General features: G+C 51.6%; 1 protein-coding gene across 4 annotated transcripts in view; it reads left to right on the top strand.

Annotated features, from left to right (window-relative positions):
• Kif1a (kinesin family member 1A) overlaps positions 1 to 17,095 on the top strand; it is an 89,356-nt gene that overhangs the window by 17,990 nt on the left and 54,271 nt on the right. For all 4 annotated transcript variants that reach the window (XM_031368472.1, XM_031368474.1, XM_031368475.1 and 1 more), the window contains exons 2-10: positions 2,273 to 2,437; positions 7,494 to 7,570; positions 8,467 to 8,646; positions 9,272 to 9,337; positions 10,070 to 10,248; positions 11,579 to 11,690; positions 12,780 to 12,857; positions 13,474 to 13,539; positions 14,273 to 14,290. In XM_031368472.1, the coding sequence (XP_031224332.1) occupies positions 2,332 to 2,437; positions 7,494 to 7,570; positions 8,467 to 8,646; positions 9,272 to 9,337; positions 10,070 to 10,248; positions 11,579 to 11,690; positions 12,780 to 12,857; positions 13,474 to 13,539; positions 14,273 to 14,290 (882 nt within the window). In that variant the 5' untranslated portion in view covers positions 2,273 to 2,331. The remainder of the gene's footprint in view (positions 1 to 2,272; positions 2,438 to 7,493; positions 7,571 to 8,466; positions 8,647 to 9,271; positions 9,338 to 10,069; positions 10,249 to 11,578; positions 11,691 to 12,779; positions 12,858 to 13,473; positions 13,540 to 14,272; positions 14,291 to 17,095) is intronic.

The following is a 17,095-nucleotide window of genomic DNA, read 5'->3' as shown; positions in this document are numbered from 1 at the left end:
AGAGAGAGAGAGAGAGAGAGAGAGAGAGAGAGTCTATGGACCTGCTCTTTCTCCATAGAGCCCCACCTATTTGGGTGTCAGCTTTGATTGTCAAGTTGGCACAGCCTAGACCAGTGGCTCTCAACCTTCCTGATACTGCCACCCTTTAATACAGTTCCTCACATTGTGGTGACCCCTCCCCCAACCATAAAATTATTTTTGTTGCTACTTCATAATGGTAATTTTGTTACTGTTAGTGAATTGTAATGTAGATATCTGTGTTTTCTAATGGCCTTAAGTGACCCCTGTGAAAAGCTCATTAGACTCCCAATGGGATCACCACCCACAGATTGAAAACCACTGGCCTAGAGTCATCTGAGAGGAAAGCCTGGATTGGGGAATCGACTTGCCTGTGGGCATGTCTGTGGGGCACTGTTTTGATTACTATTTGACACAGGAGGGACCAGTCCCCTGTGAGCGGCACCACCCCTAGGCAGGTAGTCCTGGGCTTTAGAAGAAAGCTAGCTGGACATGAACTTGCAAGTGAGCCAACACAAGCTCTCTTCCATAGTTTGTGCCTCAGGTTCTCACCCCGACTTCCCTCAATGGTGGATCGTGGCCTGAAAGTATCAGACAATAAATCCTTTCCTCCCCAGTGCTGTCTTTGGTCTGTTTTAGCCCAGCCACAGAAATAAAACTAGAACAGAGCCACGGCCAGCCTTTAAATGAGCATGACTTTATGGTGTATGTGACGGCTGGGGGTGGGGTGTGGCCCATTCTTTGTCCTTTTTTTTTTTTTTTTTCCAAAAATCTTATCTTGCCAGATCTCGCTGAAAATCCTGTCGGAATATCTGGGTCACAGGAATTGAGCATCTGTGCAACTGAATTGGAGGAGAATGAAAAGCTTGTCACGTCATCTGTTCTCATAGACATTTTCTTCCTCTCTAATGACTTCCTATTCCTGGTCCTAGGGTTATTCGATCACAGGATACTGCCTTGAAGGGCACAGGGTGTGCTGCGGCATACATGCGGCCGAGGACTGATATCCCAGGGGCTTCACGGGCTTACCTGTGCCCACCTTCCTCCCTAGCTAGGATGTCAACCCAAGGAAATATGGTCTGCTGGCCCTTCTTGGGTGCCCACGCATAGACTTGCAGAAGGTGGTATCAAAGAGTGGCTGGCACTGTGCCTAGGGCTGGCTGCAGGGCCTGGCATGAAGGAGTGGGCTAAAGTCCAGCTCCCACCAGTTTTCGTTCTAGGTAGATTTGTCCTCCTCAGTGGTAGGGAGACCTGCCCTTCTTCAGCAGCCTCTGAAGACACTGCCTACTGAGGGTCCATCAAGCTCCAGTTCCAGCTTATGTATGGAGTCACTGGCTTCAACCCTGCCCTTTCCACACCGGACTCACCCACAGCCCAGGGTGAATCACTTCCCAGAGACAAGCAGGACCAGGTCTAGGCTGAGACTTGTCCATTTCTAACCCTTGCCTGAGGAACCCTGTAGGTCCAAGGATCCCCACTTTCTTCTTTTTTTAAAATTCAGTTTAAAATTTTCCATACAATGTATCTGGGTCATATTCTTTCCTTCCCCAGCTCCTCTCAGCTCTCTCCTTATTTCTACCCAACCAACTTCATATTCTTTCTCTTGAAAACAAACAGACATAGGATGAGAGGGATGCCCAGGGAGAAGGGGAGGGGGAAAGGGAGAGGATTGTGGGAAGGGGTGACTGGGATGGGGGCAGTGAGAGGGTTGTAACGTGAATAAGTAAAATAAAATGAAAATAAAACAAACAAACAAACAAACAAACAAACAAGAAACACACACAAGGAAACAAAAACAGAAAGCAATAACACAGTCTGTTTTGCATTGGCCAACTATTCCTGAGCATGCAGCCTGCCCTCGTGTGTGGTTGATATACCCAGTGTTACTCATGCTCAAAGTCCACACAAGTTTAACCAAGACAAAATCCCAGCACCGAGAAAGGGAAGTGGGCACAGAATCCTGTTAGTAACTAAGAAGCCATTTTTCAAATGGCAGCTTCTGGGAGAGGGGAGACAGTTTTCTTCCCTGGAGGGTCACCTTCTTGTTCTGGCGCTGTTGGGCCCTGTACACTTGGCTTAGCTCTGTGCTGTTCAAATTAGTGCCTTTCTCGCCTGTAGCTACCTGCTCCCAGTTCTGGGTCCTGCTGGTTGGCCATCACATGGTCATTGAGGGAGGTTGGAGGGAGTGGAGAAGGGGACAGCCAGGCTTCTTTGAACACTGCTCCTAATTTGTGTTTCCCTTTCCCTGCAATAGGTGACTCTGCCCTCTCTGGGGCAACTGTAGCTGCTGAATTACCAACCAACTCCACAGAAATGGCCGGGGCCTCTGTGAAGGTGGCGGTGCGTGTCCGCCCCTTCAACTCCCGGGAAATGAGCCGAGACTCCAAGTGCATCATTCAGATGTCTGGAAGCACCACCAGTAAGTACTGGTTGTCACGACTACACCATCAGCTGCTGGTCACGTGGGTCCATCAGACCATGCCTACCAGCCAGACCCAAGAGCCAACCTAGCCTAGGTCTGAGAGTCCCAAGCCTTCCTCATCCACATGGTGTATGGGGGTTCCAGGGCTTACCATAACATGACCACCGATGAGGGACTGTAGAAACAGAAATTTGTTCTTGGGTTCTGGAAACCAGACATTCAAAATCAAGGCATGGGCAGGGTGCATCCCCTCCATTCAGGGGACCATACCTTCTGCCTCTCCAAGCGTCTGGAGACTGTTGCCTGGCTGGGCTTGTAGCCACATTGCTCTCACTTGTGCCCACATTGTCACGTGTGGCCTCCCCGCTTTCCATGTCCCCGTGTTCTGGTTGTTTGAGTCTCAGAGTGTATCTTAAGCTGGATTAATATTCACACTGTAGCTCAGGCTGTCCTTGCACTATTACATCAATTTCATATATTGTAATTCCAGGTTGGCACAGACGCAGGCACATGCCACCATGCCTGGATGCATCTCTGTGTCTTTGGGTGGTCTTTTTTACAAGGATTTAAGGCATAAGTTAACTCAGTGTGCCTCCACTTTAATCATGATCTTTATGATCCCATTTCCAAGCCTGTAGTCTCAGCTGCTCAGGAGGCTGAGGCAGGAGATCACCTGACACTAGCTCAAGCCCAGGCTGGGTACCATAGCGAGGACCACACCTTGAGGTTTCAGAAATATGATTGGGGAGTGGGGTAGGGGTGGAAGCCAACACTATTTGACTTTGATTACAGCCTTAGGGTTTCACCTCTCCATTTTGTTCTTTACTATGGTTCCCATTTGGTCATGTCAGACTCCGACAAGTGGGAGGTGTGGTCTAATCTTGGGGAGTATGAAGCAGTAAACCAGGGGATAGCCCTTGCATAAGACCAGGGACATAGGCCTGCCCCCAACAGTCCCATGAGCAGCAGGGTTTGACTGAAGTCTCTGAAGCCCTTGCCTGCTTTCTTAATGAGATGTGATTGACAGGCAGAGAGGCAGTGGGCAGGTCACAGTGGGAGGCTCCCTGGATTTTCCAGAGCTGACAGCCACACCCAGGCTGTGAATAGTACTCAACAGGACCTCCTGCCGCAGCAGTCCCTCCATTCCTCCACTAGGGGAGCTGTTAGTCTTGCTTCTGACCCCCTAGGCTGGCTATGCTCACTTTGGGGGTTCTCTGCAAATGGCACAGTGTCTGAGTGGACCTTGTTGATAACAGTGCACCTTAAAAGGCTTAGGTTTTAGGATAAGAACTGGTCATCACCTCTGTTCAGGGTTGTCTGGGCTTGGTGGTCATGTGATCCTGGATCTCATGTGGGTTCTGTCCACTGTCTTCCACAAGTTTCTGCTGGTACAAACTGTACCCGATGGTTGGCACCAACAGCGACCTCAGGTCCCTCCTCAGGGGGTCAGATGATGACAGGACTCACGTGGTGTTTAGCACCTGCAAAAACACCTCTCTGCCGTTCCCCTAGCTCACAGGTGGCTGCTGGAGTTGAGGGTCTCAGATGTGTCCACGTCAGCCTCCTGGGGTGGCTGCTAGGACTATCAAGGGAGGAGGAGGACTTTGAGACCACTATGAGTGGCCCAGGCACCTTTCACTATTCTGTAATTGTCATCTGGATAAATAGTGCTCTTTGTCTGAACATTCCAGAGCTAACGGTCTCATCATCAGGACATCTGTCTGTCGCTGACACAGCCAGCCTGGGCCAGTCAGTGGAGTTTGTGCTCTTTAAATATGCTCCGTATCCTCACTACACAATGGGGCAGGCTTGTTTTGCTCTCCTTAAGTCATACTTTATACTCAGAAGATACGGAGATGGTGTGGGCTCTGGGTCTGCCATGTCCCTCTGCAGAGACTCAGGACAGGCTGATGATGGGTCCCTAGGCCACTTTAAAGAATCATCCCAGGATGTGCCCTGAACTGAATTCCAGGAGAGCTAAGGATAAAGAACCAACCACTTTGCTTACTTGTTACTGACCTTGATGGGTCATTGATTTAGGCCTCAGTTTCCTGACGTATGCAAAGGCGTACTTGACGCTGGGTGTTCCCCACAGTCCCAATCCAGGTCACTTCTGAACCCTCTAGCCACACAGAGAAACCTGGGGTCAGAAGGCAACAGGATCTGCTCAGCACACACTCCCCCCGCCCCTCTGCTGTGTTCTTGGTTGCAGGGAGACATTCTGATTCCGAGAAAAGTGCCCAATTAATTTCTTTCTCTCTGCTCCTCTGCACGCTGTCCCCACCCCCACTTTTGTCCTCCCCACCGGGTGGCCACCCCTGTGCAGGCCCCACAGGCCTTGCATTGTGCAACCTCTCTTGAAAGAGTCTGGCTCCCAGGGGCCCAGCCCTGGTAAGGGGTTGAAGAGATGGAGTCTTTAATGAGCTGGTCCAGAGGTCTGGCTTCCAGGCCTGCATGGCCCCATTTCAACCCCCTCCTGGTTCCACAGGACAGCCAGTTGCTTTTTGTCCTAATGGGCTCTGCTTCTATGAGAAACGGACTGTTGGGGGAGGGGTTGTTGGCACAAAACAGGCCTCTGCAGGTTGGGCTGGGGGCTGTGGTTGGACAGCCAGGCCTGGTATACGCTGGGATCCAGGGCTTCTGGGCTATGTGAACTGTGGGGAGGAATCTCGGTTCCCTCTCAGGATGAATGAGGGTATTTCCATTAACACATACTACTGCAGGATGGAGGACACAGGCTGTGGGGAGCAAGAGCAAACAGGGCCCAAGCCCTGCTGGGCCCCACAGTGGACTCTTATAGCTTGAAATGAAGATCTCTCCTCTCCATGAATTGCCTGCTAACCCATCTCCATTGAACTTGTACCCTCCCTATGTCCTGGGAGGGCCTCACTTCAGGGAGCTGAGGGTCCACATGGGGTATGATGATGATGACTCCAATACCAGGACCCCATCAGAGTCAGGGAGGATGGGAAGGTTAGAGCATCAAGTCCAGAGCTCAGGCCTGTCCAGGAGTGAGGATGGGGCTAGGGCAGGGAATTTGGGGATTATGCAGAGGCCCTGATCCACAGTACAAGGGGTCAGAGAACAGAGCAGACAGAGGGTGGGACAATGGTGTCATAAACAAGGAGGTCCTGGCCTCCTTCCCAGCGTCTCGGAGGCCCAGCTCAGGCTGCAGTGAAGAAGGTGCTGCAATTGTTCCCACAACACCGGCCTCATCTGTGTTGGGTTCTGGCTGTGTTGGAGCCACACTCTTCCTGTGTCACAGAAGGACATGAAGCTAGGTCAGCTTGCTCTCCTGTCTCCACAAGGCAGTCATGGTAGGGCATAAATGGCCAGTCACTGTGTTCTCTCACTGGCCTTCCAAAGACTCTAGGCTTGGAAGAACTCCAGTCTAGGGGCCTAGGGAGGGTCTGAGGAGAGATGGCTTCTAGTGATATTTGGGTCAGATGCTTGCTCAGAGCCTTGGCGGCCACTGAGCTTATTACAGTGGCAGCGGATTGCACGACCATAGGGTATTCAGCTTCCCAGAGCTGCCATGAGAAATTGTGGAAGGGCTGTTTAACTTCAGGAATGTACGATGCAGCCACTCTGCAGGCTGAAGTCCAAGTGTAGTCTGGGTTGAGACCTCCTGAGGCTGGGAGGGAGGCCCTTCCCCAGGCCCCCTTCTGAGCTCCTGGATATTGATGGCTTCGGTGTTATAGAAGCCTTGCTCGGCCTTCCATCTTTATTGTTACAGGATGTAGTGTCCTCCCTGCATGTATGTGTCTCCAAATTTTCCCCTTTGGTAAGGACAGGAGTCACGCTACAGCGGGGTCCACTCTGATGACATCACTTTGATAAACACCATTTGCAATGACTCCCATCTCCTAGAAAAGTCACCTTGACCCACCAGGGGGTTCACTTGGAAGTCCATACAGGCTTTGGAGAACAGTTCAGTCATCCCTCAGAGAGTCGTCTTACCCATTCCCATACATCAGGAAGTCATCTTGGATGCAGGCTGGTGGGTGTATCGGGGTATTCTAAGGGCTGTATTGTGATTCTCACTAAGAAAAACTTGTCCCAAGTTGAGAAAGTCCTGGGTGGGTGGAGAGCTTCGCTTGATGGTGACTATGATTGGCCTAGCCTTTATGGATGTGAGCCCCAGGGCAGGATCTGAATCTGACCTGGTGTCCTCAAGTCTGCATCAATACAGGTATTATGTTTCTGACAGTCTGGAGAACACAACCTTAGGGTGTGGGAACCAAATCCCTTCCTGTGGCCACTGAGCGCAGGTGCTGTGAGTCAGGGCTGTTGAGAATGGAAAGTTGTAGGTTATGCGTGGGTAACGCAGGCCTTCTGGGCTACTGGGACTCTCTCTTGGGAAACTTTAGGTCCTAGATGTGGGCTACGTGTTAGGGCTCACTCAGAATTCATCCCTGGCTGTGGGACTATTGCTGCTTCAGCCATCTGGGTCCCTGGGGTTGGGCTGGAGCCTCTGTGAAGAGGGAGGAGGGAGCAGACACTATGATACCTCAAGAGGAACCTTGAGGTAGGCCTAGGGGCTTGGGTTGTAACAACAAGGCTAGAGGACACTCATTGTCTGACAACAAGAGAGGAAACAGGAAATGATCGTGATATGCTCGGCAATGAGCACCTCCCTATAGGGACATACCCCCCACAGATGCCCAGATGAGCTGTGCAGGCATGAGAGTGCCTGCAAGAGATAGGACTTGGAATTCCACAGGGTGCCCTAGACTTTAACTACTTTGGAGATAAAAGTGTGCCAGGCAGGGCAGGTAGACCAGTAGGCTGTAGAACCCTGAACTAGGAGAGCTGGAGTCTGCAGTATGATTGTCACTAGAAAATAGGTGTGGCCTGGTGATGCTCCCTGGCGTCTCTGAGTCCATCCCAAAGAGAGGGGCAAAGACTCCTGTGTGCCTGTAAATGGGTCTCTGGTCCCATCTAGTTTGAGGGTCGGGCTTGCCCGGAACCCTCTGAGGATTAGGGCGCAGTCTGGATGGTTGAGATTTCATTGCATAGAGTTAACTAGCTTTATTATATGTGTCCCTTGCAGCCATTGTCAACCCCAAACAGCCCAAGGAGACACCCAAGAGCTTCAGCTTCGATTACTCCTACTGGTCACATACCTCGGTGAGCTGCGTCTGGGGAGAAGCAGGCTGGTGTTGTGAAAGCTAGCCCAGTGCTGGTCTCAGGACCTCTCCCTAAGCTTCATGTTCCCCTGGGATGAGGGATGAAGTGGGAAGTGGGATGAAGACTCTACCCTATTCGCCTGGAGGGTCACTCTGAGTTGATCACCAACCTATAAGGACAAGATCCTTTTGCCCACAGCCCCAGCATCATAGTTGTGGTCATTTGCTGTGTCTTCTCCCTCAGAGCCCTACCTGTAAGCTCCAGCATCCCAAATGCTGAGAGATGTGGACTCTGGGCTCCTCCCTCCCCAGGCCACATCCAGTCCACATCAAGCCCTGCCCATGTTCCACCTCTTTCTGGATCCTTCTGGAAACATCCAGTCCATTCTCTCAATCTCCCTGGCCTTTGTCTCTCTGAATGTGGTCCCAGAATTCCCCAGGACTGCTCCCTGTCTGGTCCTTCCTTACAGTTATGCCCTTTGGCTCAACCATGCTGTTTCTTTGCCTGGGGAATCCTCTGCCCTCAGGATAATGTCCTGATGCCACAGGTCATCCCAAAGATCCCTCAGCCCCTGAGCCCTGCCTCCTTTTAACTCTAGTTAGTGCTAAACCCACCACTGTCACATGAACCGGCTGGGCTGAGCTCTTACCTGGGGGTCTTTGCACATACTCTTCAGTCTGCTGTAACCTCTTTGCCCTGGCCCCCTCCACTACCCAGCTACCTTCTGTCTCTCATTTGTGACTCAGAGGATCCCTCAGGAGGCTACCCCCAGTCAGGATTCGTATGTACCATAGCACAGCCTTTCACCTCAAGGCCCCATCCCAACTTGGGCTCTGAGGACTCAGGCACAGTTTCAGAACCCACAGCCTCCTAAGCCACATCTCTTCTCTCTGCAGCCCGAGGACATCAACTATGCCTCTCAGAAGCAGGTCTACAGGGACATTGGAGAAGAGATGCTACAGCATGCCTTTGAGGGCTACAACGTGTGCATCTTTGCCTATGGACAGACAGGGGCCGGCAAGTCCTACACCATGATGGGGAAACAAGAGAAGGACCAGCAAGGCATCATCCCACAGGCATGGCTGGGCCCTAGAAAGGAGTGAGAGGTGTCATGAGAGGAAGAAGGGGTGGGATGATAGGAGGGAGGTAGGAATGGCCTGGGATGGGCTGCAAGGTCAGCCTTTGAAGGTACCCAATCGGGACATATCCAAAAGATAAGGCACTGGCTGGACAGATGGTCTCTATGGGGGCTGTGAGGACTTGGGGCAGATGGCTGGTGGCCTAAGGTGTGACCACATTCTTAAGATACAGATGGCTCCTCAGAAGCTACTAAAAGTTTGACTGTTCTCAGCCCTCCTCTCCTCCTGGTAGGAGATCTCGGGGTCTGGACCAGTACTTGTCCTGGTCAGAGAATAATAATGCTAGGCCAGTGGAAGAGTGGTGGCCCCACCTTCTATGCAGATGAGGACAGGGTTACAAACAGACAATCTAGGGAAGGGTAGATACCAACCAGAGGGCACTAGAGTCAGAAGACTGAGTGCTTGGTTCAGGCCTTTACACCTGAATGAACATTTTGGAGGGACCAGGGGCGTCTGGCCATGAAGGACCCTGCCTGGGTACAAGGTGTCCCCAGCACCATGAGAGACAGGGCTCCGGGTCACCAGTCCTCATCAGCTAACATGTTTTCCTCCATTCTTGAAGCTCTGCGAAGACCTCTTCTCTCGAATCAACGACACGACCAACGACAACATGTCCTACTCTGTGGAGGTAGGATGTCCTGCCTGCCGCCTGTTTCCCAGTGTAGATCTGGGGAGTTCTAAGTGTGCTTGGCAATGCTCTTCTGACTTAAAACGAACATCTATTTCTGTCACTCATCCATACAATGACTGTCCACATGCCCACGTGGGATTTGGTGGCTCAGGGCTAAGGGGAAGTTGACCACCAGCAGGTGTTTATGGCATAGCTACTTATCCCACCCAGTACAGGGGCAGACACCACAGAGCCACAAAGCCTGGGCTATGCTGTGGCTGAGGTAGCCTCAGGGTAACCACAGGGGCTTATGCAATGTGGCTAGTGTCAAGATGGCTTTGAATGGTAGAGGACCGGGCAGATGGAAGTAGGCTGACCCTGGCTGAGTGTCCTTTGTGTGCCCTGCCCATCAGGGAGCCACTGTCCTGCCTTGGGGTTCTTGAAGGACTAGCTTAGTCCTACAGGTCAATAGGAGGGAGGGCTGACACCCATACTCACATAGAGGCCACAGGCTGGATTCCCTGTGTGTCCTACCCAGAAATCAACTCTCTGCTCTGCCACAGAACCCTGCCACAGGGTTGTGATGGTGTGGCCCTGCCTCACTTGGGGTCTTGATGGTGCAGTTTAGCCTTACTTGGGGTCTTGATGGTGCAGCTCAGCCTCACTTGGGTCTTGATGGTGCAGCTCAGCCTCACTTGGGTCTTGATGGTGCAGCTCAGCCTCACTCGGGGTCTTAATGTTGCTCACCAGGTCAGCTACATGGAGATTTACTGTGAGCGAGTCCGTGATCTCCTGAACCCCAAGAACAAAGGCAACCTTCGTGTAAGGGAGCACCCTCTGCTGGGGCCTTATGTGGAGGACCTCTCCAAGCTGGCTGTAACCTCCTACAATGACATCCAGGACCTCATGGACTCAGGGAACAAAGCCAGGTATGCAGATGACTTGTCCTCCTTGGCCACACTCTTAGCTCTGGCCTGGTCCTCTCAGAGCACTACTGGCTTCACCTCATGAAAAGTCAGTGTGGCGGCTCCCAAGAGGATAAAGGACCTCATGTGGCAGGCCACTGAGGACACATATCAGCTTGAGAGAGGCCTTGCTTTCCTCCTACATGAGTGCTGCTCCTGGGCTGAGCAAATGGTCTATGTGGCTCTGTTACCTCTAGCAACAGGGCTCTGGACAGCAATACCAATAGCTCTGAGGCAGTTTTTGTGCCCAAGGGCAGCTATTCTGTCAGGCCTAGGTCTGGAAACTGTGAGGGTCATCATGGTGACCATAAGCAATCTACGCCCTTTAGCCTGGGACATTGGTCGCCACGGTAGTCCTACTGACACACATTGGTTGCCCCAGGTTGCTCAGGTAACTGCCTTCAGCTTCTGAGGGTGTGTGTGTGTGTGTGTGTGTGTGTGTGTGTGTGTGTGTGTGTCCTGAACTACCACTAACAGCCCCTCAGGGTTGTTCATAATAAAGCCCCTCAGTGCATGTAAGACTGCGACTTTTGGGCTGGTGAGATGGCTCAGCGGGTATGAGCACTGACTGCCCTTCCAGAGGTCCTGAGTTCAAATCCCAGCAACCACATGGTGGCTCACAACCATCTGTAATGGCATATGATGCCATATTCTGGTGTATCTGAAGTCAGTGACAGCGTACTCACATACATGAAATAAATAAATGAATCTTAAAAAACAAAAACAAAAACAAAAAAGCCTGTGACTTTTGCCTACCAGAGGTGGGTTCTGAACTGTTGCCGTGCACTCCATCTTGGGAGATTCTATGAGGATCTGGGCAGGTTGGGACAGTGTTGAGACCCATCCCTACCTGTCTCAGGCAACCTCGGGCTCTTTTCCCTGAAGAGCCACATGGTCTTCCCTTTTTACATTGTGTGTGGGCTTAATACTCTTTGGGCTCCCCAGAGTGGCTGGAGGAACATTGAGATGGGTGATGATGGATACTTAAGCCTTTCAAGGGGCATCCCCACTTCAACACCTGTGAGGACTTCTGTCCAGTTGGGTGACATTGATTCTCAGTAGCAGGAAGCATCTGAGACACTGTACCCCCCATATTCATGACAGCATTTGAAGGTCGAGCACCTCCATCGCTGACTAACAGGTGGGAACTGGGCTTGAGCTCTGGCAGGCGGTGTGGTCACACCCAGGTTGAGGAGTGACTTCCGGTGACCTCGGTGAGCACACTGCACCTCTGGTAATGCTCGCTGACCCCTGGGTAAGGGGCAGATAACCTCAAGCAGCTTCTTTCTCCCAGGACTGTGGCAGCCACCAACATGAATGAGACCAGCAGCCGTTCTCACGCTGTCTTCAACATCATCTTCACCCAGAAGCGCCATGATGCGGAGACCAACATCACCACAGAGAAAGTGAGCATGTGTGGAGTGGTCTAGGGGCACAGGTTTCACCTAGCTCTGTAGTTGGGCCACGGGCGGAAGGTTACAGTGGTGTTTGTGAGCCCCTGGTACAGGCTAGCAGGGCAGGGTCTCTCTCTCTCCCTGGAGAGATGGGGTCCACACTGGAAACGGCATGTGGTGGGCACAGAGTACCTATGCTGAGGGAGCACAGCCCTGGCACTCCCCACTCCAGATGCCCCTCCCACAAGCGACACTTTGACACACTCAGTGGATCAGAACATGGTCTGTGTGTTGTTTCCTAGGCTCTTTATCTTAATCATTCAGTCTGTGGGCTTCTGGAAGGATATCAGAGTCATTCTGAGCCTCTTGTCGGCCTCTTTGTCCCTTTGCCTGAAGGTCCTCCTGTGCAAACATTCTCACAATCTCCTGGGCAAAGAGCTCTATAGAGGAGCCAAGCAGGGTCCACATCAGTCCCCGATAGTGTTGGGGACACCTGGGCCTGGTGCGATGCTCCCAACTATGTCCCCATGAAATAGTAAGAGCCTCAGGAAGGCAGAGAAGTCTGGGGTCACGTGAGAGGATAGGTTGCACTGCCAGGATTTCTCTGAGATGGTCCCTCTTGTGTCCAATGTCTGGTCAGGAGAGGCTGGGCCTTCCTGGGGTCATGTGACTGACTACTCCTCCGCAGGGAGCCTGGGCAGGGCCCAGGGAGGCCGCTAAGCAACAGCTAAGGCCTTCTGTGGATCTGGGTTCAAATTCAACCACAGGTGATTAGAGACATCTGTGAAAATGGATGCCTACACCTAATTGAGTCGACCTCCTATGTTGCCATATAGAGCGCTTGGCCCAAGGAGGCAGGGCCCCGGGCAGTGAGCGCAACTTCTGAAGAGATGCCTAACTGGGATAGAACATCAAAAAAAGCTGTGAACAGAGATGAAGAAGGAAACTGGGGCCATCAAAGATGGGAGGATGCCAGGAAAGGGTGTGGGCATAGCTCCTCAAGCATGAGACTGTCTACGGAGGGGCAAGGTGGCCCTGCAGCAGCCTCACCTCAGCCTCACCTGCAGCAGGAGATGGTATCTGATGCATGTGTCATTTCAGGTGAGCAAAATCAGCCTGGTGGACCTGGCGGGCAGTGAGCGAGCCGACTCCACAGGAGCCAAGGGCACACGACTCAAGGTAGGGCCAGGCTGTTCCGAAGGTTTGTTTGGGGACACAGCAAGGTTGTGCTACCACCAAAGGCAAGCCTCCTAGACAGGAATGGCGGGGTGGGTACGTGGCTGGAACCTTTGGTGTTCGGTAGACAGAGTACCAATCTCCACACTCCAGGTCTTGTAAATGAGGACAGACAGCAGTCAGAGAGTAAGCTCATAGTGTCTTCCACACTCAGTTCTTTCTGCTTCCCACCCCAGAGGAGAGAGGCTGTGGGGTGGCAGCGGGCTGAGCTGGCTCGCCTGTGTCCTGAGGGCATAGCCTCTCTGGAAACAGTCTAGTCTTTTTTTCCCTTTCTGGGTGTCCCCCAACCTTTGACTCTGTTGATAGGGAAAGGCCTCTGTCATGTACTGTGTAGGGACATGTCGAGGGTTAGCTAGGGTGCTGGAGGGGCTGATCAGGAACACGGGACCTCTGACCAGCTGCTTGCCCCAGAATCCTCTGGACCTAGTAATCTCAGAGATCAGCTTCAGGTCCTGGAGCCACAGCCCCATGCCACACAGATCAGTCCCCAGGGAGACCATGCTAGATCAATAGGCTCCAGGTGCCATCCACCGTCCTAACCACCCTTCTCTACACACAGGAGGGGGCCAACATCAACAAGTCTTTGACCACCCTAGGAAAGGTCATCTCTGCTCTGGCCGAAATGGTGAGCTGCCTCCAGGCTTCTGGAACTAAGTTGGGGTGGGGGGACGATGGCAGTGGACTAGAGAGATGTAACCCTCACCTACCCTCAGGGAAAAGCTGGGCATTCTTTTTACACATGTTCTAGGTCCTGTCTTTAGAGAGGTAACTGGGGCTCAAGAGAAAGCCCAGGCAGGGATGGGGTGAGTGCCATCAAGCCGAACATGAGACAGGAATCCTTGTTAGAACGTCAATGTCCTCACCTGTAAAACAGGGATGATGCGCCCCCTTCATCATCGCATGTCAACTGCGATCACGCTGGCTAGCATCCTTGTGGATGGGTGGTGCAGTGGTTAGCTCTGACCACGGTTGGTCTGGTACAGGCCGTCCTCTAGGGGGAGCCCAAAGTCCTTGGAGGTGGAGAAAGAGCTGGGTTTGACAAACCTTCCGATGTCTACTCACCATGACACCTAGAGAAGGATTCTAGAGACTTAATCCTATTCTGGAATTCTTAAGAGGACACAAATATTGCTGTGAGACACCAGCCTGAGCGGCCTCACTCTTATTTGATTTGCCTGTCATGACTGGCTTAGAGTGGCCAGCTGTGTTTGGCCAGTGAGTGACAGATGCCTAGCATGAGCTCAGGCTTCTGCCTAGAGTTAGTCCCTCAGGAGCCAGCCTGTCCTCTCTGCCCACTCTACCCTCGGTCCCTAGCCTTGCTCCAGGTTCTTAGACTTGTTCTGTCCTTTCTTTTTCAGGACTCTGGACCCAATAAGGTAAGCTGATTTTTTTTTAGCTTCAAGAGGGAGGGGTTGGAAGTAGAGTGCCCTTGACCCCCACCCCCTCCTATGCCAGTCTCAACAGTAAAGCCCACACCTCATTCATTCACTTAGTGAAGAAACCATGAATGCGTGCACTTCGGAGCTGGAACCTAGGTTAGCAGCCAGGTCTTGGGATGAACAACACAAATCTGGCTCCCAGTCAGGGAGACACAACAAATAGAAACCCGAAAATGTAATTACAGATTGGGGTGAATTTGCAACACAGGAAAAAAAATGGCCTTCAGTAGTAGCCCCAATGTAAAATTCTTTAATCTGGATAGATAGAAAGCTTTACAGAGAAACGTGACCTCATGACCTCAGGCAGAAGACCTGAGGACTGGCAAGGAGCCAGCGGGGCAAGTGGGTTTGGCATGGAGCTGGAAGGCTGGTGTGAGCTATTGAGGTGGTGAGAGACTGGTGTGCGTATGATACTGTGGGGGATACTGAGGGATAATGGGGGAGGAAGCAGGTGAAGCATGTTCAATTATGTGAGCAAGTGTGTGAGAAGGTAGGAACTGTGTCAGAGAAACAGGAGGAGCTGTGCTGGCAACTGTGAAAAACCATGCGACAGACTACAGGAAGTGTGAGGAAGTGAGAGCAAATGAGGCTTATACGCTGGGTGGAGAGATACAGAAAGCAGTGAGGAACTGTCTGGAGAGCTGTTTGAGGAACTGTGAGAAACCTTGGGGGGAATGCCCGAGGCATTGGTGATAAACTCTGGTAGGGACTGACGACGAATCACGTGGATTTTGAGAAACTGTCTATGGGGGTGTGAGGCATTATGGGAAGATGGGATGGAATTGGGAAATTGTGGGGAGCTAAGTGGCCACAGTGTGAGGAGTTGTCAAGAGCATGGATTTTGTGGGACTGTGAGAAGTCTATGAGTGGTTCTGAAACAGAGTGAGAGTTTTAAACAAACGGAAAAGAAGCACGCGCGTGTGCTGATTCCTCTCTTGTTGCTGTGACAAAATCTCCCAACGACAACTTGAAAAAGGAAGGGGGCTGGAGAAACAGCTCGGAGCATGGAGGTGCTCACCACCAAGCATGACTACACGAGTTTGACCCCTGGAACCTCTGTGCTGAAAGGAGAGCTAATTCCCATAAGTTGTCTTCTGACTGCCACATGTGTGTGCACATGAATGGATGTATAGATGGGTGAATGGATGGATGGATGGGTGGATGGATGGATGGGTGGATGGGTGGGTAGATGGGTGGATGGATGGATGGGTGGATGGATGGATGGATGGGTGGATGGATGGATGGGTGGATGGGTGGGTAGATGGATAGATGGGTGGATGGGTGGATGGATGGATGGATGGATGGATGGATGTTTTTAAATGGAGAAAGGAAGGGTTGGTTTTGGCTCACAAATTGAGCATGTGGTCCTTCAGGGCAGGGAAGAGATGGTGGCAGCAACTTGGGAAGCAGACAGTACTGAGCACTGCAGCCCAGCAGTCTCCTTTTCCTTCAGTCCAGGCCACCAGCCCTGTGAGTGGAATGGAGTCACTCACAGTTATGTCTGGTCTTAACTCAACTAGAAACTTTGTCACAGGCATGCCCTAGGATTTGTCTTCTAGGTGATTCTGGATTCCTTTCAAGTAGACAGTATTAGCAATCATGCTGTGGCCTGTGAGCCACGGAGGACCCAAGAGATGAACTTTGTGAGGAGCTGTGAGAAACCAGGAAAGGGCATGAGGGACTCCTGGGGAAGTGTGCCCAGGGCTTTTGAAGCTTTGTGTGAAGAATTTGGGGGAAGTTAATTATGTGGGTAGCTGGATGAACAGCGGGAGCTGCGTAGAAATATGTGAGGGAACTTTTGAGAATCTATGTGGGAAACTATGTAAGAAACTGTAAAGAATTGTTTGAGGAACTATGAAGAACTTGGAGAAACTATGAATGGCAGAACCTGTGTAGATGTTACTGACTGTGTAGTTACTGTGTCTAGGAGTGAGGATATAAGTGTGCATGAGGTGTGTGTGTATGGCGTGTGGTATGTGTGTGTGTGTATGGTGTGTGTGGTGTGCATGTGGTGTGCGTGAGGTGTGTGTGTGTGTGTGTGTGTGTGTGTGTGTGTGTGTAACTTATAGACACTGTAAAGACAGCATGACAAAACTGAAAAATGGAGAGCCATGTCAGGGATTCCATGAGGGAACTGTCTGACCCACAGCAAGAAGCTTAAGTTATGTGAGAAACCGAGTGTGGCTAGTTGACTGTGAGAACCATGTGAGGAACCAGAATGGAGTGGTACAGAACTCTGGGGACCTGTGTGCACTGCTGTCAGGAGCTGCAGAACTCCGGGGACCTGTGTGCACTGCTGTCAGGAGCTACTTGAGGAATGATGTGTTTAGCCATGAGGGATGAGTGAGGTGCAGGGAGACAGTAGAGGACCTTGTGGGAACAGTGACTAACTGTGTGAGGGACCATGATGGAAAGAAACTTCTAGAGACAGAGGGAGTTTTAAAGTTTCGGTTGAGGAACAGAACCTGAAGAGGAAGCAGCTATAGACAGGAGACATGACCAGGGTCTGAGGATGGATGCGAGGTCTTTGGTCCACAGTCAGAATCTGGCTGATTGTGATTTAATAGGAGGCAATGCTCAGTGAGACTTGATCTGGACCATGCTCCGGCATGAATGGAGATTGGGAGGGAGATGACCTGGCACAGTAGTTGGCAGAATAGAAAACCATTGTAGTGAGACTGAAGGAAGGACAAGCCAGCCTAATATAGCTATCTCCTGAGAGGCTCTGACAGTACCTGACTA

This window comes from Mastomys coucha, unplaced genomic scaffold (genome assembly GCF_008632895.1).
Source record: "Mastomys coucha isolate ucsf_1 unplaced genomic scaffold, UCSF_Mcou_1 pScaffold14, whole genome shotgun sequence".
In the NCBI taxonomy this organism is placed as follows: domain Eukaryota; kingdom Metazoa; phylum Chordata; class Mammalia; order Rodentia; family Muridae; genus Mastomys; species Mastomys coucha.
This window is presented reverse-complemented; position numbering and strand designations above follow the sequence as displayed.